This window comes from Ursus americanus, chromosome 5, assembly GCF_024610735.1.
Source record: "Ursus americanus isolate L20-20 chromosome 5, mUrsAme1.1.p, whole genome shotgun sequence".
Classification (NCBI taxonomy): Eukaryota; Metazoa; Chordata; class Mammalia; order Carnivora; family Ursidae; genus Ursus; species Ursus americanus.
Window position 1 is genome coordinate 18,620,501 of NC_142131.1, and position 27,220 is coordinate 18,647,720.

The 27,220-nt window shown below is 37.1% G+C and overlaps 1 protein-coding gene across 3 annotated transcripts in view; it reads right to left on the bottom strand.

Moving 5' to 3' along the window:
* ADGRV1 (adhesion G protein-coupled receptor V1) overlaps positions 1-27,220 on the bottom strand; it is a 507,877-nt gene that overhangs the window by 250,000 nt on the left and 230,657 nt on the right. For all 3 annotated transcript variants that reach the window (XM_045796286.2, XM_045796287.2, XM_045796288.2), the window contains exon 83: positions 21,454-21,554. In XM_045796286.2, the coding sequence (XP_045652242.2) occupies positions 21,454-21,554 (101 nt within the window). The remainder of the gene's footprint in view (positions 1-21,453; positions 21,555-27,220) is intronic.

A 27,220-nucleotide genomic window follows, 5' to 3' on the forward strand; every position in this document is an offset into this window, starting at 1 on the left:
TTAAAGTAGGGCTAAAATGCTCTGATTGCAAGGGAAGTAAAAGGAATAACAAGTAGGATTTTGAACCATCCTGGATTTCCCATAACTGAAGGGTTTACAAATATGCAGAACTTTCGGTGCTAATATCAGGACAGTCAAAAGGCTTGCTCTGTGCTTTGGAGCTATGAGAACAAAACAATGATAATGTAGGGTCTACTTTCCACAAGAAGTTGAAACTGGTTGCTTGGTTTGAAAAAAACTGTCAGGTAGCACATCGGAAGGAAGAGTAATCATCAAGATATTCTCCAAGAGTAGCTAGACTGATAAGGCAATCAGCTATCATAGGCATCCAGTATATGTGTCACGGACATTATCTTTTCACTACCTCACACAGAAATAACACTGTGAACGTGTATTAGCAGCTCTCAAAGAGACCATGATATGAAACAAAAAGAATCAGAGGCAACGAAATACCCAGTAGTGTCGAAATCAACATCCTGAAGTCCAATGAGATCATTGTTCTGTAATTTAAAAACAACAGGATAACTTCATAAAACATGTAGAAAGAAATGATGAAAGGAATTAGATGAGTTGCCTAGGGTAGTGGCCCTCCAATGGGGGTGATTCTGGCCCCCAGGAAGCATCTGATTACATCTGAAGACATTTTTCAATGTAACAGGTGGGGAAGTGGGTGCTACTGGCATTTAGTGAGTAGGGGCCAGGGATGGTGCTAAACATCCCACAATGCACAGAACAGTCTCTCACAACAAATTTTCTGCCCCAAAGTGTCAACTGTGTTAAGGTTGAGAAATCCTAGTTTAGGGCTGTAAAACTTTTAAAAAACAAACAACACTTGGTTAATGTCAATAAGGTTAAAGTGCATGAGAAGTACTTTTATTTTATGAGTTGACTCAGTTGATGAGGAACAAAAACCAGAAAGAAGGAGAAAAGCAATGAGGAATAAGTAATGCTAAGGGTGATGAATAAAATAGGAGCCACACAAGGAGAAGAAAGGGTCTCATGTACCACACCACAGCCATTCTGTTCATTGTGACACCCCCCCCCCCCGCAAATCAACACCAACAGAGCCTATCACTCGTTCCCCTCAAGAGTGTGCAGTGCTAGTTACTACAACTCACCTCTTCGTGTCACAGTTCTGTTAATAAAAGGATGAAGGGCATGTGGGCACACCTGACAGTCACCAAGTGCAGGGTAAGAATGATGGCCTTAAGGTGGGGAGTTAGGAAAAGGGGGTGTGAGAAGCTGAAATGCCAAAGAAGTAAAAAAAACTGGAGAAGTGGCAGTTAGAAAGAGGCATATTCTGCACATATGCAAATAAATTTCTGGCGGAGGGAGCAAGCTAGCATTGTAACAACACTGCTTCCAGTTAAATACGAAAGCTGTGACCGGGAACCATGTATCCCAAGAGTGACCAGTTCATAAGAAGATCATGATTTAAAATAAAAAGGTTCCAAGTACGAAGTAGGGATCTGAAGATCAGAACTTCAACATCAGATTCTATATCTATTGAAATAATAGCAAAAGAGAAAAAAACAGATAACTGTTTAGGAATGAATATATACTTGCCGCCTCTCCAGTAGAGCAACCTCTTCAAGGCCTGAAATGCCATGTAGCTATTCCAGAAGACAGAAGCGAGATATGGCCTTCCCTCTGGTTCCCAAAGATGAATGTGTAATTTTTAGTATAATATCTCTATCCCTGAAGATCTGTTTAAGGTTTATCTGAAAATATTTTAGAAAGAATGCCAATTCTTCACAATCGTATCTCTGGACAAACAAAATCATTTCAGAGATAACTGACGCTAGCAGTTTTAGACATAGACCCACTAAGATTATGTTCAAAGCCTGAGCTTTCAAGGTAGAGACAGAACTTTTTTTCTCTACTACACCGCCATTTTGTTGAAAATATCACTATCAAAAACATCTACCTTAATATAAAGATCCTGAGTTATTAATAGCATAATATATAATATGGTCACAATTTTTTAAAGTGAGGATTTTTAATTTAACATGATTTTGAGGACATTTATTGATATAATTTTTTAGAATTTTGAAAACACAATTTGATTCATGTTAAAAATCATTTATAAATATTTGATTATGTACTTACTCATTGATTAAAAACACCTCTGTATTTTTGGATACTATTGCTCATCTTCCATGAGAGATATGATTAGTATATATTATTGATCACCATATGACCCAGTAATTCCACTACTGGGTATTTACCCAAAGAAAACAAAAACACTAATTCAAAATGATACATGTACCTCTATGTTGACAGCAGCATTATTTACAATAGGCAAGATATGGAAGCAACCGAAGTATTCCTAGATAGATGAATGGATCAAGATGTGGCACGCACACACACACACACACACACACACACACACACACACACAGAGGAATATTACTCAGCCATAAACAAGAATGAGATCTTGCCATCTGCAGCAACATGAATAGACCTAGAGGGTATAATGCTCAGTGAAGCAAGTCAGACAGAGAAAGACAAATATCATGGGATTTCACTCAAGTGGAATTTCAGGAACAAAACAAACAAACAAAGAAAAAAGGAGACAAACAAACAAAAAGACTCTTAAATCCAGAGAACACATTTGGTGATTGCCAGAGGGGAGGTAGGGGCTGGATGAAACAGATAAAAAGGATTGAGAGCACACTTATCGTGATGAGCCCCGAGTGATGTAAAGAATTTTTGAAATCTTATATTGTAGACCTGAAGCTAATATAACACTGTATGTCAATTACACTTCAATAAGAGATTTTTTTTTAAGGCGTTCATTTTCTATACGTAAAATGCCAACACAGAGAGCAATTTATCATGTCTAAGCAGGTAACCAGTGAGTGCATCCAAAGGCCTGTCTGGGCACAGGTGGAGCTCCCATCCAGAACAAAGCTTTCTTGAAAATTTTAAATGGAAAGTATCACAGAGAGGAGTTTTTAAAAGCTTATCACGAAAAATATATATAGGTATATGTGTAGTTAAAAAAACCCTGCAATATAAGTTTTAAGGTGTAAGTTTTATTTACAACTTCATCAGTTACTAGGCAAGAGACCAGGGGTAAGTTTATTTGTCTCCATATCTGTAAAACAGAGATTTAAAAAAGGTACAATATGTGATTCTCAACAAAGTATTTGATAATATTATTTCCTATCCGCCCCTCTAAAATGAGTGAGAAAGACACACAAAGAATCACTGAATAGCTTTGTAAAACTGGTTTCAGAGATGAGAAAAATCTTTGTTTTAAAATAATTATACTTAAAATATCAAATTAAAATTTAAAAAAATTCAATTCAAATTTAAAATCTAGAAATAGCTTTCTATGTGGAGGCAAACATATTAATGGAAAAGGTCACCGCTTAAAACTTTGAGGAAATCTGTAATTTTCTCACATACATGAATTTTAAGAAGTTCTTCCAATGGCTTAACCCTTAGTAAAAATTAGCTTACATTCAAAAGTTAAATATGTTTGCCCCATATTTTATTCTTCATGCCTCTTTTTTTCCAATGTCTACAATTTTCCAGATTTGTTTTCCACAATTTGCAGCAATACCATAAGAACAGCAGAGAAATATTACAAATTCTGAGCATCACTCACACACTCAATCTTCATTCTTTATTGTGAACCACTGGCCAAAATCCACCTCTCTTCAATTACCCAATGAGATGAATTTTATGGAAAAATACAAGATTTAAAAAAAAAAAAAAAACCTTTCTAAGACTTTTAATGAAGGTTTGTGATCAGACAAGTCTATTAAATGGTAGCACATTTAATGAGTACTTAAATTATATTGTTAACAGCCCAATAATTAGACCCTTGGCCACACACACACACACACACACACACACACACACACACACACACGTACGTCAAAGTAACAGGCGATAACTTCCAGCAGCACTGGTTACAAGTGTTCTGGTCTTAGCTGTTTTTTGTTCTTTCCCATTAACTTGATTAAGCCAGAAATAATAAGCAAATGTGAACCTTTCCTGGAGTGCATCATTTAATTTCTTTTCAAAAATTGCACAGGTGGAATCCAGCAGTTTCTTGGCAATGTACTAAGTAGACTCCAAGAAATACAAAATATTCCATCAATTAGCAACTAAGGATGGGTGTATATTGAAGTACGTACATGTGATGTACATATGCATATGCACATTTATACATGTTTGTGGGTAGTTTTGTGGGTAAAAGATTGAGACACACACATGGGTTCCAATCTTAGTCCTGCTTCATAATTATGGTTTCTTGGGCAGATTTAATTATATTCTGTGAGTCTCAGATTACAGAGCTATAAAGTAAAGACAAATAATGGCCACTGATAGCACTACCGTGAAAATAAAACGAAGGAGCATATTTAAAGTCTCTGGATCACACCAGAAGCTCAAAGAGATTATTAATTAATTAACTAATTAATTAATTTTTTAGAGAGAAGTAGTGGGGGAGGGGAAGAGAGCATCTTAAGCAGAATCTAGACCCAGGGTAGAGCCCAATGTGGGGCTCGATCTCAAGACCCTGAGATCATGACCTGAGCTGAAGCCAAAGGATGCTCAACTGACTGAGCCACACCCAGGTGCTCCTAAAAGAGAGTACTGTTAACAGTACTACTACTCCTCTAAGAATTATATAAATAAAATGAAAAAAAAACCCCACCTGAAAATGGCTTCTTAAAATAATTTAGTTTAATTGAATTAAAACTTAAATATATGCCAGTTCCATTTGGGAAAATGAAGGGAAATTCAAATGAAAGAAGCACAATTAAAAAAAAAAACCTAAATTTCAAGAAACAAGGCTAAATCTTGTTTAGGAGTGGGAGAAAGACCATTCTTCCTTTGATGAGGGAAATCAGTGCTTCTATAATCAAAATAGCTATATGTCACCCATTTTTAAAGTAAAAAAAATTTTTTTTAACTCTAACAAAATATCTTAACTGTATTACTCTCATGTCATATCTCACTTTTTTTTCTAAATGAAATTGCTTTTTCTTTTCTTTTCAAATCTCCTTTTAGATTTATAGGTGATTTTGTTTACTGATACTTCTTTTGTTTTCAAAATGTGCACACAGGTTGCTCTTCAAATGCATATGTTAAGTGGGCTTACTTATGAATATAGGGGTCTATTTTTTCTGTGGATCTCAAAACAACTTTTAGAAAGACCAGTGGCGGTGGGACTCTTAGGTTCTACTCCTAGAAGTGAGGTTGGAGTCCTCACCCTGCTTTTGCTGGTGAATGCTCCCTTCCCTTCCTTCTACAAATCTGCTTGCAGACAGGGAGAACAGGAATAAAAGCCTTGTTTCAAACACGTCTGAGTCTGTGACCTTTGTTCTACAACACCTTCCCCAAGCCATCCTCCACTTAGAAGCTAAAGTGGACTTATCCTGGGGAAAGAATTACTCACATGCAGCTGGTCAATGGTTTCTTTCCCATTTGTTCCAGTTTGTCCACAGGAGATCTAACAAACAAATGTGGTTAGAGTCCTTACCCTCAAATAAATTATAATCTGTAAGTGGGAAAAAGTATAAATGTGCAACAAAAAATGGGTGAGAACTCTACCACATTTATGTAGCCAATTTCAAACTCTTGTTTTCTCTTGTTTCATATACCTATAAATATACCCAGCACTCCTTAGATTATAATCTTCTGGAGGACACAACTGTGACGACTTTGGGGTTTGTTGGTCAGATTATCTGTCTCATCTCACACAGAATTCATACATGACTGTAAACATAAGAGGTATTTACTAAAAGTAGGTCTTTGGCTTTTCATAATTACCCCCCAAAGAAGCAGTAAGAAGGAGCCCTTCAGAATGAGATCCTAATTAACATTTAGAACTAGATGTCCAGTAACGCTCGGAATCACTGTCTTTTAAATGTGTACAAAACAGCATTCCGATGGTGTTCTAAACCACTTACTTCAGTCTTCTAATTCCATGTTAAACTCAAGTGGTAAACAATCTTTTCCTCAAGTTGCTTCCTCTCTCATGGCCACCACTGACGCAGACATCAGCTGGAAGAGAGGCCTCCAAGGATTAGGCAGCCTGCCTTATACGTAACTTGGCAGCCACTTGTAAACTCCAAAGAGAGTAAACCAAATATCAGTGACCGACTGTGAAGCTGAATTACTTCCTCTTTTCTAGTTTCTCACAAAACTGTTTGAATTCAGCTTCCCCTCTCCCTAACAGCAGCCACTTCTGACGGAAGTCTATTCTCTCAGACTCGCTTCTATTTAGGAGAAATCGCTTATATTGTTGTTCTCAGGCCTATTAATAACTTAGAAAAGAGGTACGCATACTGAATTTTCAACAATGACACAAATATTTTCCTGTGGTATTTTCACTGTATTTCTCTATGTTCTGAATTTTATCTTTACCTTAAAAACATGAATTCAATAGTAGATTCATAAAAGGTAATATTATGGAAAATACACACAGGATATATTTCCTACAGCTAAACATTGGAGTTATCACAACTTCACTGTCGTGTTTTTCCGAAATTTGTCCTTGGGGCTGATGTAAAAGACACATAAAATATAGTGCTGTGTTAATATTTTTATACAAGTTTAAATCCTGTATAACTACATTAATTTATACTTGTATGGGCCTTTAACATGACCGCAGATTACATTTGAAGTAACGTTGAAAAACACACTTTACACCTGATTAGCTTTTTCCTGTTTCTTCACTTGAACTAATAACAAAGAGTCCAATGGAGGTGTTTTGAGGAATTATTCTTTAAAATATGAAATAGCTTTTTATCTTAATGTGTAATGAATGCTTCACTTTTAAAGAGGTATTACACCTTGTGCATTATTAAAAGATTTAAAAAAATCTGAAACCCTACAGAACCTGACACCTTATAGAACAGAGACTTCTGATTTTTTTAAAAAATCTGGATATAGTGGCCTTGTCAGATTAGACTATTTAACGCATTTCTAAGAAAAATGCTCATGAGACATGAAAATGCATCTGTGGTACCCAAATTCTTATCCTTGAAAAACCTATAAGAAATTCTCATTTCTAGGGTGCCTGGGTGGCTCAGGTAAGCATCTGCCTTCGGCTCAGGTCATGATCCCAGGGTCCCGGGATCGAGCCCCGAGTTGGGCTCCCCACTCAGTGGCAGCCTGCTTCTCCCTCTCCCTCTGCCTGCCACTCCCCCCTGCTTGTGCTCACTCTCTGTCTCTCGCTCTCTGTCAAATAAATACATAAAATCTTAAAAAAGAAAAAAAAAAAGAAATTCTCATTTCCTCAAATATCAGTCCTGCTCAGGTTGGAAATGACGCCCCATCTCTTCCAAATCTGCAATGGAAGTAATTCTCCCGTCCTCCCCAGCAGCCCTTAACCAGTTGAACCATCCCTGAAGCCTTGCAAAATAAACAGAATATAATCCAATATAGAGCAATCTCTTTTGCATCACTAATCCCGCCAGACACAGCCCATTCCTCTGCCCTTACTAATGCCTGTATTTTAATTATATGTAGATTTTACCTGGTAAAGATTTCTTATCTTTCAAGACAGCTTAAGCATTCTCATCTCTATAAAAGATTTTTTTTGACCCCACCCCTCACCCTGGATAGAATTAATAACTCCCCTTTTTCTTCTTTTTTTGTTCCCACTGTATGCTGTACAGGCTGCTGTCATAGGCCTATAACACTCTATTGCATTCATTTATTTATATCATTTATTCCCTTCCTAGTAGACTACACATTGCTTGAGGATATATCTTATTTATCTTTATGTCTGTAGTTGCTAGCAAAAAGCCTGAGATATTACATAGAACACTAAATATCTGAGGAATGGGAACAATGAATAGCTGTTATATACAAAGAGACAAATTTAAATTGGGCTTCTACAAAAATTCCAGAAAAGAGTCTCTTGTTTTTGTTACCTAGAGAATAAAAAGATTTTTCTGCTGCTCTGAGTAAGACTCAAACAGGAGGAGAGAGACAGACCTGCTTGCCCTCATCTGACTTTTCTATAGTCACACAAGAGTCTTTAATAATCAACCATAACAAACACTTTCAAAAGAACAGTCCCAAACTTAGAGTGAAAGATTGTTCAAGTGTGGACTGTTTGTATAATACAGGTCATTTTTTTTAATGTGGTCTCTCAAGAATGTAATGATTAAACAGCAATGATGACTATAACCTGAGTTAAAACAGTGGCAGTTCAGCTCTTCTGACTTCCTGAGGTTAATCTCTCAGATTCCTCTGGCCTTTGTACCTCTGTGGAGTGAAGAAACGGTGTAAGCAATACCTATATGCCTCTATTTATATAATTTAAAATGCTTATATTGCCCTACTAAAACAAATATTTATTGAACACTTCTCTACCGATTCAAGAGAGCAAAGAAAATTAGCTAACACTTTCACTTTTTATCTGACGTTTTCCAAGGTATAAAACCATATTCCTTAGTGCAAAACTTCCGTTTTTTAAAATATTTTTGGGGGAGGGAACAAGGTTTTATGATTATGATGTCTCATCAACTCATTTGTTTTCAAAATACCAAGGATTACAACAAATGCCTTCAGCTACTCATAGGTTAAAAGGCTTTGAGAGTGTGGTATCCGATAGAATAAACTCAGAAACGATCAGTAGTTTCGTCATAATTATAAACATGACGTAAACACGGCAGGATTGTTCATTATGTCTAGACATATTACAGTATGCCCGGATATTTCATCTCAGCCCTAATTCCAACATACTAACTATATGACAACCTTGTTACTTAGATCCTTATTTTAATAGCCCACATTATGTACTTTGGCACTACAGATAATTTATGAGCTAATTATTTATTAAAATTAGCTATTATAGTTAGTTATTATCTATCCTGAGTGTCTATACTCAATCTAACACAAAATATTATTCTTATGAAATACAGAGAGATCTTATTTAAGAAAACTCTTCCGTATACTCCAATGGTTGTTCTCTCAACTTTAACTCTGTTTCTCAATAAGAAGTTAAAAAAAAAGCTGCTTTAAGAGCTAAATCCCTGTCCTAGTACTATTGTCCACAAGATTCAGAAACCTTCACATATGCCATCCAAGTCACTTGCAGAAACCTCTCCCTGAACTCAGGAAGCAAGTTTCCAGAAGTCTGCCTCTCGCTTCTCGCTCCCTATCACCTGCCCTCATTCCCTCCCAACGCTGGGCCTCTGTGGTCTGTTTCAGTGGGCTTCTGAAGAAAGGACAGGCTGTCGCAGTAGCAAGGGTTTTCTTGAAGTTCCCAATCAGACATCAGAATGTGTTTTAACATGAAGAAAAATTGCGAAGTACAATTAGGATCCATAATAGCTGGATTAAGAGTTGAATAGGCTTGGGGGCGCCTGGGTGGCACAGTGGTTAAGCGTCTGCCTTCGGCTCAGGGCGTGATCCCAGCGTTCTGGGATCGAGCCCCACATCAGGCTCCTCCACTATGAGCCTGCTTCTTCCTCTCCCACTCCCCCTGCTGTGTTCCCTCTCTCGCTGGCTGTCTCTATCTCTGTTGAATAAATAAGTAAAATCTTAAAAAAAAAAAAGAGTTGAATAGGCTTGGGTGGCTGGCTTGGGATCTTAACTTCTCATTATAACTATTTTTCTGGAAAAACTAATTCTGAATTGAGTGAACTTAAATTATAAGCCAAGATTTATAATGTACTGTGTCTGTAAGTTGTAGACCCTACAAGATTACAATTCTTTAGTGATATGAATAATCTTTTTAATTCTGATTTTAAGGAATCGAGCTTATTTTCATGAGAAAATGGTGATGACTTAGTTTTAAATTGCTGAAGAATTTTTTTTTTTTTAAGGAGCAAGCCTACATTTCCTTGCACCTGATTGTTTTTCTCATTATTTTAACTACTTCTTACTGAAAATCTAGTATGCACCCAAAAGCTTTGTACGGGTGCTGGAAACATAGCAATGAAAAGGTAGGCAATTCCTGACTGAACGGAATTTCTATTCTATGAGGTGAGAAGTAGGAAGTGAGGAAAGGAACAGAAGATAATAAAATAAACAAGAGAATCCAGATACTGATTTCTGATATAAAGTAAACATAACAGAGATGTGATATTGTGGGGCAGGGTAGCTACTCAGGGAGGCTGTTCTAAGGTGACAAAAGTATGAGCTGAGTGTGAAGGATGGACAGACGAATACATTTATGAATAAGTAAACACTGGTGCAGAACTTTCCAGGCTTGGGGATTAACTGGAACTCAGAACCCAGGACAAGAAGGAGGTGGCATGTTTAAGGAACTGAAAAGTGTCCACTGTGGCTGGTGCTGGGTGAAGGGGTGGAGACGGTAGGAGGTGAGATCAGAGGAGGCAGGAACGATCCTCAGGGGTCTGCTGGACAAAAGTCAAAAGTTCCTCTTTTTATAGGAAGTGACTGAGGGATTTTAGGTGTGAGAATGACTTGGGTTAAGTGTTTGAAAGGACTACTCTGGCTCCCGAAAAGAGAACAGATGATAAAGACCAGGGCCAGAGTAAAACCACGGGGGAATAGTTTCAAGGCTGCTATAGAAGACAGATGGTTTACAGGAACATGACAACAATTGGAATAAACTCTGGAAGCACCAAGATAAAATATACTTAATTCCCAAATACAGTTAACTCTATGCATATTTTTTAAAAGGGAAATCCATACTGAAAAATTTTTTAAATATAAAAAAAAATTAAGGATATGAACTCAGAGTTTCAAACTTTCATTTAACTTTGATTTCTGCATTCCTAAAGGGGTGAAGGAATAAAATGAATTGGAGTGGGGCTTAGAGGTGATCTCTGGGGTTGCTATGACATATCCCCATTCCCACACCTAGCCCCATAAGATCACTTACACATGCCATCTTCTGCAGATGAAATTTGGCCCTGAAATGCACTTGGCTGTTGATATGTAACATGTAAATGTTTCAATTTGGCAATAGCATACACCCTTACAACAAAAACATAGTGCCTGAAACCAAGTTCCTCCCATCCCTGGCAGAACACAGAGTATGCGTACTTAGGAGATGGGACACAAAAAGGGGATTTGCTAGAAAGGTAGTTCTAGACTCCATACAACTAACAAGCCTACAGGAAAGGCTGCTTTACTTTTATAACTGTTGTCATTTTGGCCCTTTTGTTTATCAATTGGTATAGCCTATGATATTAAAAAAAAGAATAGTCTTTTTGCTCAGGACCTCGAAGCTTACCTAGGCAGATGGGCAACCAAATGTAAGACACTCTGTTGGTAGAGCACGCAGCCAAAGCTCCAAGACAGGACTTCCTTGGACTTAACAGATGTATTTGTACATTTAAGAACCAATTTGGTAAGGGCCATTCATTGAAAAGATTTACAAAAGGAAGCAAGATGTCAGAGAGCTAAAAACAAGACTTAAGAGAGCCCCACTAACATGATCAGCATAGTAGTAAATGTTAGCTATACCTCAATAAAGCTAGAAAAAATAAATAAAATTGATGGCGGTGATGGGTGCCTAACTCTGCGTGTATACTAAAAGTCGATGAATTGTACACTTTAAATGGGTGAACTGTACGGCCTATGAATTGTATTTCAACAAAGCTGTTTTAAAAAACGTCACCAAAAGACCATGCTGTTCCGTTCCATGGAAGGGGAGGAAAACCGCCACCGAATTCTCTGGTGTCATTTGCAGAGGGGTGGAGTGGGAGAGCAGGGCTTTGATGCTCACAGACCTAGGTGATGTGAGATGGCAGAGGGAGGCAAATAACATAACCTTTTGGGGTCTCCTATTTCTCATGTGCAATACAGAGGTAATAAAAATAATACTACCTCATAGTGTTGTAAGGATTACATGGAATTTATGCATATCAGTGTTTAAAGTAGGTAGTATTTAGCAGTACCAAGTGTTTCATCACATAGTATTTCTGTGTTTTTGAAATATAAGCCTATTTCAATATCCAAATGTATACACACACATGCATGTTGTGTTACACAACACACACACTGTATACATAAATATATATATGTATTTTGTTTTTCATATATAAAGACATACGTATTTTTAAAAGACATATATGCCTATTTAAATATATATAAAAAGACATACATATATATAAGAAAAACATGTGGAGATATATATATACATATATATATATATATCTGTCTCCAGTTCTTAAGGTTATATATATATATATATAAAATATATATAAATATATATATAAACATATATTAAAAAATATAAAATATATATAAAAAGACATAAATATATACAAGAAAAACATGTGGAGATATATATATATATGTATATATATCTGTCTCCAGTTCTTAAGGTTTCAACAACTCAACACAAGCAATAAAGACACAAGCACTTAGAAAACCGCTCAAGATTGGCGAGGGGAATCTCATTTTAAAAATATAAACAAAGCAAGGGTGCCTGGATGGCTCAGTCGGTTAAGCATTTGACTCTTGATTTCAACTCAGGTCATGATCTCAGGGTCATGGGATCAAGCCCCGCATGGAGCCCCAATTCCAGCTCTGTGCTCAGCAGGGAGTCTGCTTGAGATTCTCTCTCTCCCTCTTCTTCTGCCCCTCCCCCCCACTCACTTGCTTGCCCTCTCTCTAAAATAAACAAGTAAATCTTTAAAAAATATATATAAATAAAGCAAAATTAATACAGTGTCTACAGATAATGCAGACCAATAGAAAAGCCTTTCCAGGATAGTAGGACGAGAACGGTGGCAACAGGCAAGATAGAGTTGAGTGTTTTAAAAGGGTGGGGCTGAGCAGAACTGTCACCTCCCTTGCAGTTGATTTAAGAAAACCTCAAGAACACAAAACCAGGCTCGGTGCTCCAGAAGGCAGTAGGGAGTGTTCGACTCAGCAGAACCCAAAGGGCCCCTTCAATGCTATGTGGCAGCAGGAATCAACCTCGCTTTCCTCCTTTGCTCCCTTGTTCTCCAGGCCACGTGTTTCAAGATTGAACACCATCTATTACTCTTTAAACAACTCTGCAAGGCAGGCATTCTTATTTTCCAAAGACTTTTCTGATACGGCTCAGGGATATTACTCCGTTTGTCCTTTTAATTCCCAAACTGGGTCTCTTCCCCCTACACTCCATATTTGTTACTTAAAGTTCTTTAGAGCTATCATTAAATATTCGTAAAAATAATTTTTCTCAGATGCTGATTTTCCCTAGTTAGAGACATCAAAAGTAGTCTTTTAAAAGTCAAGGATAGTTTATGATTCTGAGGCTGTAATAGAAGATTCCAAACTGGTATTTTCTGGTAAAGCCTGGATTTGCCTCACAAATTTTCCTAGTAACAAAAGCCATGTTGCAAACATGATAATGTCACTGTAGCCTCATTCAGAATATTACTCACTCTTTCTGTTGCTTTGCTACTTCAGCACTTGGGAAAGTTTGAATTTCCCAGTAGTGTGACCATGATACTATTTTTGTATCTTCAGCGTCCACTTATTTTCAATTTAGTGAGAACAGTTTATGGTTGAGCTGAATTCTGAAAGCCTGTTGAAAAAAAGCTAGATTTCTTTATTGAAATATTTAAGAATGAAAAATTTGATATATAAGTAAAATGTGTACTCAAGAAGAAAGCTAAAATAAAATACATTATTTCTCCTGAAATTCAATACTTGGATTAATATTCAAGTTTCAGTCTATCTGAATACCAATATCATTTTAATCCCTCAAAGCACATACTTGTGAATAACATATTAATATTTTTGGTTGCAGAAAATACTATAAAATTATTAGATAATCACTAATTACAAATTTACTTCATAACTGCAGATTCACGTATAAAGTCATCCAAGAAATCTGGATTCAAGAAATGGGGGGAGGGGAGCTCAAACTATAGCTCTAATCTTCTACATGTAACATGATTAGACCAGGCACACTAGCAGGGTGTCACTTGCCTTTAGGCATAAAACATTTCCATGCAATCAAAAAGTATAAATAAAAACAGGGACCAAGGAGAAATGCACTAAATCTTATTACCCTTTCATCAATTTTCTATAAAAAGCTCTCTTTCAAAAGAGGAAAATACCAATGAGGGGGGGGGGGGAGGGGGAAACCTGCCCTTTTGGCTGCTGGTGGCTGGTAGTCCCAGCGTCCGCCTTCCCTTCAGCAAGCTTTTTATGATCAGAGGCACCTGAGTTGCTCCCCTTCCTGGGCCGACTCTCCGCTTCCTTTATTGCCAAACTTCTCTCAGGTGTGGCCTGATTCAGCCTTTCCCACGTCTTCCCTACCCCTTTCCTCCCTGACCTTTTATGTCTCATTTTCATCATTTCTCTCCAAGTTTCCAGTGACCTTGTTCTTGCCAAGTTTGGGACTAACCTCCCACTGATGCTCAGTCCTTCCATTTGAAACCTTTTTCCCTTCCTTGGCTTCAGAAACTTTAACTGTGCTTTAGTTATCTGCATCTAATGATCCTTCTCATTCCACATGGCACAGTGTTTTAAACACATGCGTTTTGGACCAGACTGCCTTGAGTTTGAATCTTTCTTCCAGCTGCCACATTCTACCAGTGAAGGTTAAGACAGGTAACAAAACTTAGTTCCATTTTTCCATCTGTCAAATAGGAAAGATGGCAGGTCCCGGCTCATCTGGTTGTTATAACAATAAGGCAATACATGTAAATCACTGAGTTCAGTGCCACAAAGGACATTAACTATGCGCATTCTATAATCACAGGTCCCCTACACAACCTGTTTCAAAAGAACCTATTTCACAGTGTCAAGACCTCCATGTTTATGTAGGTAACATCTAAACCACTAGCTTACATGTGCTATGGAAACTTTAAACCCCTAAGGCTGCAAACTGCACGTATCCTATCTATTAAAACTTTCTGCCTTTTCTATTTGAGTCAAATGAAACCACCGGTTTCACAGGCACCTTAAAATCATCTACCTCCTTTGGTGATAGAGTAAATCTCATGAATTCCTGATTTATGCGGCAGTATGCATAGTGGTTAAAGGCAAGGAATGGAGCCCGGCTGCTTGTGCACAATGATTGGTTCTGTCCCTACAACTGTGTGACCTCGGGCAAGGAACTTACATTCTTTGTGCCCTGACTGCCTCATCCGTAAAATATCAGTACCTATACCATACCTATATCATATCAGTACCTGTATCATAATCCTTACCTCAAACAATACTTAATAAGTATTACATTAGCATTTACTAAATAAAATGTGCAATGTGGTCTTTTTATTGGTTTGAAGAGAGAAGTGAAATTCCAAAGTTTTCATAAAGTAAAACAGGCGGTTTTTTATTAGTTCTTATTTATTCCTTTGGATTCTCATTACCCCTACCATTGTCCAAGCTCACAACCCAACCTAACCAGATAAGGGTAAAAGCTACCCTACCCAGCTTCTCTAAACCCATCTCCCTAAATTCCAGCCTCTCATCTACTTTAATCCATCTTTCATTTAATCCCTAATTGCCAGGTTAATCCTTAAAAACACCCATTTCATACTGCACCTTTTTGGACTGACTCCATCGGTGTCTCCCCACAGTTCTCAGGCAATATGGAACTGGCTCACCTGTGGTCGGCAGATCTATTTCTTCACGCACAGGGGCAGGCCTCACAGAAGTGGAATTCCCCAGATCCATTATAACCTCCGTGCCTTGATTCTTGCTGTTTTCCCTTCCTAGAATGTGCCACGTTCTAAGTCCTCACATCTTATACATCCTTCAACAACCAGGTCAATTCCATTTGCTCTGACTTTCCAGCAGAGTCTCGCCTCCCCCAAATTCACAGCTTATGGAGTACTATACAGTATATGAGAGAAGAAGAGATCTACGAACGTACTTGGTTCTTACAGTGATGTTACTGTTTTAGACTGTTATTTACATACTTCCTGTGTGCATATCTTGCCTGGAATTTCCCATTGCACAATCTCTAAACTGTGCATATGGTAGATGACTTCAAAGTGGTTGAGTTTATAGATGAATGAAAATCCTCACCTGGGATAAGCAGGGTTTGCTCAGATTTTTGTTATAATTTCACTACTGGAAAACTGAATGGGCACCCAGTCATGAATATGATATTACTTTGGCCATTAAGACTCAAATAGATTAATCAATTCAACTTAAATGTATATTCATATCTGTGTGCAGAATTGCTCGTCATTCATGTTCACCAAATTAATCTCTACGTGAAAAGGCACAATCAAATACAGAATTTTTTCTGTATGAGAAATAAAAATAGAAGCCTTACATACTTAATACCATTTGAGTGGGGGCATTTTCAAGCTCTTCAGAGGAAAGAAGGAATTGGGGAGGGGCTGGCTACACTTTCTTTCTAGTGGTTTATTTTATGTCCAAAAACAACACCGAGCTGTATGCCAAGTATGAAATGCTATGAGAAGGACCAAAATAAAAGCCTAGTCTCTACTCTGAGTCGTACATTAGTTTGCTTGTCTAAGTACCTTTCCTTTTCTTAGTAACCCAGGCAGGAGGGAGGATAAAACAAGAAAAAAGCAGCAGCAAATATAAGTAGTTTCAAAGGCAGTGACACTTTAAATGAAAGAAAAAATTTAATTAATGGCATTTCTTAAATAATTTTTCATAGTAAGGAAAATAGGTTGACGATGTGGGTTTAGTAATAATAACAGCAACAGCAGGAGTGGCAGCAACAGCAACAACCAGATGTCCTTGGGTCATAACACGGTTAACCTAACCTTCTAACAAGCCCCGTCCAGAAACCCGCCCCAGACTGACTGGTTCAGTACCCGAATTTTACTACGATGCCGACACAAAGTGTAAGAAACACTTTTCTAGCCTATTTACGTATACACTGACAAATAATCATAGATGTTCTACTGAATAATGACGCTTTGTGTGTCTCAAGTACCCAATAATCAAAGCAAGATCCAATTTTGATCCTTGTACTTAAATTCTTAAATACTGTCCTTTAGTAACGAAAGCAGAAACAACATAGGCTACCCTGGTTACCAAGTGACGATCCAAAACTTCCAACCAATGTTCTGATTAGCTGACACTTTACAATTTCTGTCTCACTCTGCTTCACTTGATAAAAATATACTTGTTAGATACATGTTTTCAGACTCTACACACACAATGACTTCCCCGAGCTGGTGGTCTCAACAAAACAGTGCCAAGCTGCAGGGAGAGAACCCGGGCCCTGCAGTAGCCAGAAGGAGCCTGTATTTGAGAGGTTACACATGGCTTCTGGCTTCATTCACATGTAGTCAATGATTCTCAGAGTCTCAAAGATGCTAGATATTCAAAGCTAAAATGACACAGCCTGTAGATTAAAGCAGGGCCTGCTGGCAGGAATATCTGAGCAGCATTCTACCTGGGAAACAAAATGACCCTGCAAAATGACATCCCAAATGTTGCAGAATGAGACTACCAGACAAACAATGATAGCCCAACTTCAGCTAAGTACCAGAGAACAATCCTGTGAATTTAAAGGCAATTCCCTTGCCCTTTATTGAGGAGAAAGTCTATGTAGTTAAAACTCCTGCACATCCAATGGCCACCAAAAACGTCAATTTAAGTATTTAAAATCCTCAGACATTTAGTGTCATCTGAATTCAGATAATGTATAGACTGGCTGGCAAATTGAATCATTTTCACATATATTTTTTTCTAGACAAACTTACTCGTCAGTTTCAAAATATGTGCTTAAGCCATATAAACAAACAAAAAACAGAGGGGAAAAGCCCCAAACATTTCCCTCTGTTAAGTTTACCAACCAGAGTAAATGCAGTTCTATCTTATCATCATGTTTTCTATGAGAAAACTTCTGTTCTTTTTTTAGATTTGGAGAATTGCTTTTCCTGACAGAACCCCCAGAACTAAGAACCCTGAACTGCAAACTTGTCCTTTGTCCCAGTTGTTTACCAGTCTTATCAGGGCACACATGGGTTGGCAATGTGATTCTAAGATAAAAATTCCAAAGATATATTTAGATGTTTCTCCGAGAAATATCACCCAATACCATGAAAATTTGTTTGCTGTTTTTCACTTCGTACTTGAAGTGAGTGGTCTCACAATTTCTTGCCACTTAGTAATTTTCTTTTAGGTAAATGAGAAATATTAACTTGGCACTGAAGAAAAATACATACTTTTTAAAATAAACAATACTGAAAATACAGATCTTATCTCAAAAACTTCTACCTGTGACATTTCAATGAACACATATTTCAGTATAAATAACACACTTATTAAAAGCTATCCACAGCAAAAATACAATGATGAAAACAATCTTATGCCCCTGAATTTAAATATAAGTGATAAAGGACAGGAAGTTATATTCTAAGTTAATGATGTACAAGATTTCTTATAACACCCTACACGTTTATTTAGTATAATTCTGAACAAAACAGATTTTAAAAAATGGTAAGAAGCCACAAATGTACATTTACTATGTTGCAGAGGAATACTCTCTAGCCCAGTCAAAGAAGTGCTGTAAAAACATTCTCAAGTCTCAAGTTTTCTACGGAACTCCATATTTGCGAGACTGAAAAAAACCATTGGGGGAAAAAAAATCTTCTACTGCCACCTGCTGGTCATTTATAGTCAATGATTCTCAAAGATGCTGGAATGACAAACTACAGATTAAAGCAGAATTTTTGACTTTTCAAACAGGAATAATCTTTGGATTCCTGTTTACCTCCTCCATTTATAGGTTATGTATAATACATATTATAATAAATTATGAATATATAACATAAGTATACATTTTTACATATGTTTCTAGTAGAGAAGGAGAGCCAGAGGCACATTTTCTTGACTCCTGACTGCCTTGCTCATTGATGGACCCCCAGTGCTCTGAAAGGAAGTCAGAGATTATCACATTTCCTTTCTTCCCTTTCCCACAAAGGCCATTCAACCTACTTAAGGTAAGCAATAAAGATTTAAAACTTAATGCTTCTGGCTGACCTGTGAGTATTTGCAACTCAAACGCTCCAGGCCAGCTAGAGAAGTTTCATTCTTGGAGCCAAAGAAGGACAAGCCAAAAGTCTATTTCTGAAGACTTCTCAAGAGGAAACTCACACTCTAAGGATGTCAACATAACGTTGATGGAGGATTTTAAATGAGAGATCCGAGGTTGGAACTGGAATACCCCCACTGGCAAGATTCCCTAATGAGATATAAACACGATTTTAAAATTCAGAAAGGGTGGGCCCAAGTTCCTGTAGTCAGCTTCATTTCTTTTTTTGGAGAGTCTGAGAATTTAAAAAAGCCTTTGCTACAAGATTTTCAGGGAAACAACTATTCTCTTTCATTTAGAGGGTATTTTAAAAAATCAAAGTAGATAGGTAAACCATTTTGAGGAAACAGTACTTTCTCTATCAACAGTATATCAATTCTTCATACCAAAATGAACTATGGAAATGATTTTTTTAGTGATTTCATGTTACAAGCCACACATTATAGAATACTTCACGCCACATGGCTTCATCTCTTCTAAAAATAAACCGAAAAACATGGATTTCACTAACCTTCTTCTCTAAAATTAATGTTAAGTACAACATGAATCAGAAGGCAATGTCCAAACATATAAATCCTGGGTCCTTCTTTCACATCCCTAGACATGAGCAAATTTGTCTGCGAGGACACTGAAGAGTTGTCTGTAATTCTACGGTGCTATAATTAAGACTTGTACAAATTCTGCTGCCAAAAAATCACCAGAGTGGGTGGTGAATGCAGCCAAGTAAACTCTAATTATGGAAGGCGGGTTTTCTAAGATCTTACATACAAGAAGCAAAGGCAAGATCAGACAGCTAAGATAGGTTACCAAGGCAATATAAATAGCTTTGTCAAATTCAATGCAAGCCCCCTTTTGGTAACAGCTGTCACCTCCCATAGCTCATAGGTACTTTAAAAATCTGGAATTCTTTGCTTGGAATCCGGCACTTAATTGTTCCCCCAAAAATAAAGCTATGAAATTTACACATGCCATCTTCACTCCTGGGACAAAAGAAGTCAACAGGAGTCCAGTATCTCAGATAATTTTCCATTTTATATTTCAGCTCCTCCACTAGTATTATTTTAAAAACTTCTGTTCAGAGTTCAATGAAATGCTTTTAGCACTCTGAAAGACAGTATGCAAATCCTAAGTGTACAGCACAATAAATTTACATAAATTGAACATATGCATATAACAAGAAACACCCAATCAAGAAATAGTATTTTTTTGAATTCCAGAAGGGCCCCAACTACCTAGAAAAGGGAAAATTTTACTTCATAAAACAAATGCAAAGTTCTCTCAATAATGTCATACAATGTTTTCTTACAGTTTGGACCTGTAATTACAGCCTTCAAGTAGAAGTGATTTTGCTTTTTCCCCTTTGCTTATACAAACATCTGTGCCCAACCTTCCCCTTATCAACAAACTGCATGAATTTCTCATTCAAGTCCCAGCTCAGACATCACCTCCTCTATGAAGATTCCTGGACCTTCACAGAAAAATAAAGTCATCATCTACATTCACAGAGCAGTTTGCAAATAGTCTATGTTCACAGTCATCATATCTGTCTATCTATTTATCTACTGTTTTAGACTGTGAGTACCTCATAGACAGAAAAGGCATCTAATTTCATCTTTTGATCTGTCCTCTGTGTTTACACTGTGCTTTAAACTTCATGCTAATGAATGACTACATGTTTCTCATGTTATTATCTTATGCAATTGACACCTGAGTAATTTTTCAGAAGAAAATGTTCTACCAAACTATATTCTTTAATAGTAAACAAAACAAAATACGGGTGACTTTGAACAACATGGGTTTGAATTGTGGAGGTCTACTTATATATGGATTTTTTTTTTCGATAACTACAGTATAATAATGTAAATGTCTTTTCCTTATGATTTTTAAAAAATGATTATGATTATTTAAAATAATACTTTTCTTTTCTCTAGCTTGCTTTACTGTAAGAATGCAGCATTTAAAACACATAACATACAAAATATATGCTAATCAACTCTTTATCTGACCTGTAAGGCTCAATAGTAGACTATTAGCAGTTAAGTTTTGAGGGAGTCAAAAGTTATATGCAGATTTTTTACTGTATGGGGAGTCAGTGCCCCAACTCCCATGTTCAAGGGTCAACTGCATATTATCCAGATATTTTAAATACATATCATCTTAATGCTCTCCATACAAAAGGATTTGTAACAGATCATATTTTATTCAGATTAAAAACTATGCTAATTTTAATACATATACACATTAGTCATATATTTAGCATATATAAGTTGAGAATATACTGCTTCGTGATAAGAAGCAGCTCTTTTCTTGTAAGGGATGATATGACGGTACTACTCTGAAGAAAAAATTCACAAAACACACTTTTTTAGGCCCTGAAACTCTCATTTCCTCTTACCGTGCTACAAAACTAAACAAGCTTACTTCAACTAAGTTGAAATCAAACTCTACTTATACATTCAGTTGAAGGATCATAGAAGAAGAAAATGAACATGTCATGAAAGGTAGAAATTCCCGAGCTCTCCTACCTGTGTACCTAAGCTGGCCACCATCATGTGAGTCAGAAGCTTAGCAGCAAACATGGAGTACCTGGCACAGAAGACATGGGAAAGAACAGCCAGGCAAAGACCTGTAGGAACAAAAAAGTCCACGTGTGGTTTTACAATCCATGAACAACAGTTGCATAGCAAAAATCTTCAGAAGGCCTGTCTGCCGATGCTGCATAGCACGGTATCTCTGGCAACGACGGTATTGCAATTATAATCTACTCCACTTTACATGACTTACAAAATCTGCACACTCCTCAACTAGGGCCAAAGGACAACTTTAATTTTCGAATAGCCACATGTTCACTGCCTTACTCAAGAGACTGCACAAATTAAGCAGATTAATAATTTTATTAAGCTTCTGGTTTTCTATGTTTCCATTAGACAAGTTCTACCGTTTGAGAAGGGAATCAAATTCCAATCTCATTTTCTAAGAACAGGTGGCTTGGCTAAATAAAGATATTTAGGGAGGTGAACAAGTTTTTTTTAGGCATAAAACTGTGAATGGTACGACCAAAACTCAGGCTCAGTAATTACCCCTTTTTATCTAGGAGGAATAGTTATGTAATTATGACAGTGGTAATTATGAATTTTAAGAGTTACCTTACGCTACTGGGTGCCAAAACCAGGAACAAAATGTGTTTTTCCTCCTGAGATTACTTTAACCTAAACATCCACATTTTTAAGTGGAGTAAAGAAAACTATTCTTATTTTCTTTAAATCTGCTTAAATTCATCTCTTTATAGTACTTCAAGGCGATGAATAGAAACTCAACACTAAGACACAAATCTTTTATCTTGCAATTTGTATGGATTTCTTTTAAGACCAAGTTTTAAGTACGGAGTGCATACATACATATTTTTTAAGATTTATTTATTTATTTGAGAGAGAGAGAAAGTACAAGAGGGAGAGAGAATCTCAAGTAGACTGCAGGGAGCACAGAGCCCAATGCGGGGATCGATCCCACCACCCCGAGATCATGACCTGAGCCAAAACCAAGAGTGGGCCGCTTAACTGACTGTGCCACCCAAGCACCCTGAGTATATACATATTTTTAAAGTATTTCCTGTTCTAAAATTTAAATGTGCTGCATATGGGAACCCATTTTTTCACGTAAGCCTTTTAATCCCTCTTGTCCTTAATAGAGTTATTTTGTCTAAGAATTATCAAAACAGCAATGGCAGCTATATGCTGCTTTGCCATGTATTTTGCATGTAGTACCCCATTTACCAATGCCTCCTTGACAAATAGGACAGACTGCATTTATTCAACATTTGCTTTCTCATTATCTTCCCTGAAGCTATGTACCCAACTGCATGTTGGCATACGTGGACTGGGCATCTGCAAAGTGCCCACATGGGGTCTATCACTAACTAATATTCCATACACCAATGCCTCCCATAACTCCCTTTGGGAAAGGCTTTCAGTGTGTTTAGCTTTTAATAAGTTAGACAAAGTTCCACAGTGGAAGTGAGTCTTTGCATTAGTCAAGGCTCTTAGCCTAGGAATATGGCCAAGAAATCTAAAGTAATCCATTTTAGGAAGGCTGCTCTAGGGTGATCTGGGACAGGTGTGCAGGTCTTGGGGCGGCCTCCAAAATCCACCCACACAGGTACACAGTATATCCAGAAACTGCAGAGTCATGCCTGACTTTGCACCTTTACTTAGGTAGTCTATAAACTTACTGAAGCTGATGCCTGAACTCAGCAAGGTACACTTTGAATTTCCTGTGATGATCAAAGCTAGTTTAAACTCAAGGTTTAGGGTGTGTGTGTGTGTAATATACTGATTCAAAAGCAAGGCCTTGCCAATTTTCATCAAATAGGCCACATGATCACAAATACGTGCTTTACTCTACATTTATTGTGGTAGATGGTAACAATGTGAGGCAAGGGGATTAGTGCTGGACAAAGGAGAAATATACATGAGTCAACCGGTTTTTTTTTTCCTAGTTCACAAGAAGAGCTTATTCACAGCCTTTTCCCTTAATGTGATAATTCTCCATTATACTCACATTTTATGAGATAAATGTAGTACAGCTAAACTTGACCAGCTCAGTAATATTTAATTAAGTATATAGGCTTCAATTAAAATGCTAGCATGACACCTGGTGGTGGTCCTGGATTCAAAGCCAGCGGCGGGAAAATGGGCTAGATTCTATTAGCCTTTAACTATAATGCATGATAGTGATCTGGATGCATTTTTTATTTATGGGAGAAGGTGCTGAAAAACCTCAAGCAGGCTGTTCCCTAGCCTCAGCTGGCCTTGGGAAAGATACTGAGTACCTTAGATTTAATAACTAAATACTTCGGTTTCCAAGTTCCTAAAGCATTATATACTAAGTACTTCCCTTTATTTTCTTACCTGATAACGAATAGCAGCACTTAGCATACATGATTTAAATCTACAAGTCCGTTTTCCCTAAGTTGTGATAATTTTTTGGTTTAAATTCCTTTAATATAAATATGTAAATCAAAGAGTATAAAATGTTATAACTATAAATAGCATGTTTTTTAAAAAAAAATAAAGTATAATAATTCTAAGTATTACTTAAAGGTGTACTCTAAAGTTTTTTAAAAATTGACTCCTTGACGATTATGTAGAAACAAAAAACAGCTGGGTGCCTGGGTAGCTCAGTCAGTTAAGCGTCTGCCTTTGGGTCAGGTCATGATCCCAGGATCCTCAGCAGGGAGCCTGCTTCGCCTCACCTGCTGCTCCCACTGCTTGTGCTCTCTCTCTCAAATAAGTAAAATCAAGAAAGAAAGAAAGAAAGAAAGAAAGAAAGAAAGAAAGAAAGAAAGAAAGAAAGAAAGAAAGAAAGAAAGAAAGAAAGGAAGGAAGGAAGGAAGGAAGGAAGGAAGGAAGGAAGGAAGGAAGGAAGGAAGGAAGGAAGGAAGGAAGGAAGGAAGGAAGGAAGAAAGAAAGAAAGAAAGAAAGAAAGAAAGAAAGAGAGAGAGAGAGAGGAAGGAAAAGGAAGAAAGAAAGAATGAACGAACAAGCAGCTAACTGAATAATTTTCCTCTCCTGTTTTTCTTTTTTTTTTAAAGTAGGTTCCACATCCAGCATGGAGCCCAATGCGAGGCCTAAACTCATCACCCTGAGATCAAGACCTGAGCCAAGATCAAGAGTCAGACGCTGACCTGACTGAGTCACTCAGGTGCCCCCCTTTATTTTTGTTCCTAGCACAATGTAGGTTACAGACTCAGTTGGAAAAGAACAATTAATAAGTTCACTAACACAAATGACTTTTCTCTATCATTAGAAAGTGAGGGTGAAGATAAACTACCCTTAACCAAACAACATTGATAATCTTTGATTTAGATAAGAAAAACTCTAAAGAACTGCTAGATTCTTTTGTTATCATCAAATTGGACCAAAGATCTTATCTATCCACACAATATTTAAATGTTTGTATGCATATAAACATAGGTAATGTTTGAATATGCATACCCAGCAAAACTATCTATCAGTATCCCTTAAAAATAGGATACACTTTCCAAACTACTGAGTTATCACTCCACTAGCCAAATGTTGATACTTTTTGCCATGAAATCTCTGAAAAATGTTCATAACTTTTGTATCTATCCATGTATCTGTCACTGTCTTCTCTACAGATAAATCTCAACAAAACCAAATGTTCACTACACATTATTAAATGTTATTATGTTGTCGGCTTCCTTTTTTTCTATTTTCCCACCTAATGCTAACTGCAACTGCTACTTTTTTTTTTTTATTTTTGTTGCTCATCTCTACTGCTTACCACATTTCTGTACCTCTCCTCTCAGTATGGTGCCTGCTGGTTACTGCTACTAAGAAGCTAAAGGCAGGAAAACAAAATTGTCAAGCCCAAAAAGTTTTCAATTTTCAACTGAACAAAAGTCAGTATGAATCACCTCACAGAACACAAGGTCTGTTTTGGGGGGAAAGGACTTCTTCCAGAAGGATGAGGTTGCCAGGAGACCAACCTCCAGAAAATCAGAGTGTTAACCCTGAGAGGTTCAAAAGCCACACGTGGCTATCTACATTTTGATTAATTAAAATTAAACAGAATGAAAAATTCAGTTCCTCACTTGTTCTAGTCCTATTGCTACCATACTGGACAGGGCAGAACATTCGATCATTGCAGCAAGATCTACTGGAGAGTGCTGTGTTAACCTATCTGAGTGAAAGCAAAAAAACAGTGTGCTGTATTTCAGGATAATTTTTATTAAAAAATTCTAAAACGAGAGTGTTTGGGAGCTCAAAGTTTGATGTTAACTTACATAGTCACAAGAACACCTAATTATTGGAGTATGTCAGATCAACAATGTATATTCATTTATTTATTAATTTAACTAGTTGCTGAGAAGCTACCATACATCAGTGGCTGTGCTGAACAATGGAGACACTAAGTTAAAAAAGGTAGTTACTTGCTGCTCTCCCTCTGCTGTGTCTATATTTCTAGCTGTATATTCCCCAGATGCAGACTGGTTTATGTGAGGTCAGAGGACATAATTCTGGGCAAAGAGATGTGCGGGAAAACATTCTGGGTGGTTTTCAGGAAAGTTTTCATTGTTCTTAAAACATGATCCAAATAAGTGCCTTTCCTTTGGCAAGCCTACATGTTGTGTGATGCTGAGAGCTGTGGCCAGCTCAAGACCATGTAGGGGCAAGACTGAGAAAACAAAACTTTGAGGAGAGCAAGACAGAAAAATGAGAAGGGGGTGGGCTCCTGAGGACACCAGTGAGGTACTGAATTAATCAACCTTGAGCTAAATTTGTTTATTTAAGAAATGTGAGCTGTCTTCTGTTACTTGCAGCCAACTTCATCCTAAATAATACACCCATATATGCAGAGAAACCCAACATCTTTATGCCATGTCAGAATTAAAACTAAGCTGACTTACTACCCGCAGTTCTCTCTTCAAAATGGTTTTTTAAAAAAATTCTTACACATTTTTTTCTGTTCATGTTAATAACTACTCTCCCATTTGATAGTTAGAATGAAGCTGTTTTGATATAGCTTCCCCCACAATCATTACGGCTATTTTAGGACAATGATTACAGTGAATATGGGGCGCCTGGGTGTCACAGTCGTTAAGCGTCTGCCTTCGGCTCAGGGCATGATCCCGGCGTTATGGGATCGAGCCCCACATCAGGCTCCTCCACTATGAGCCTGCTTCTTCCTCTCCCACTCCCCCTGCTTGTGTTCCCTCTCTCGCTGGCTTTCTCTATCTCTGTCAAATAAATAAATAAAATCTTTAAAAAAAATGATTACAGTGAATATGAACTTGATATTTTTGGAAGAATGTGACACAAAATTTTAGAAGAATCTCTTACTTTAAAAAAAAATTTGAAATGAATGGTGGCATCTGGTAAAAGTATTTTTTTTTCCTGAAAAAACTATCAGAATCTCAGCTTGTAAAACATAAAAGCCATAACTAGAATAGTCTTGCAGTTTAATAAACCTTGGACAAAAGAATAAGCACGCCTCAGAGAACTTTGGATTGTATTGGGTTTTTTTTATCCTGTAAGTCTTATTATTTCGTAATTTATGGACAATTAGTTTCTGTTACTTAACTGTAAAACTGATATTGTGTTGACATATACACTTAGTAATCTGTCACGTAAATAAAGCCATTAGCCATCTAAAAGGGAAAGCTTTAGTTTGACTAATGTGTTAAATGATTTTTCTACCTTAAGAGAACAAAAAAAGAACAAATGACATAAATGTGAGGTCTCTGGTCCATCTCTAATCTCAGCTTAAAAG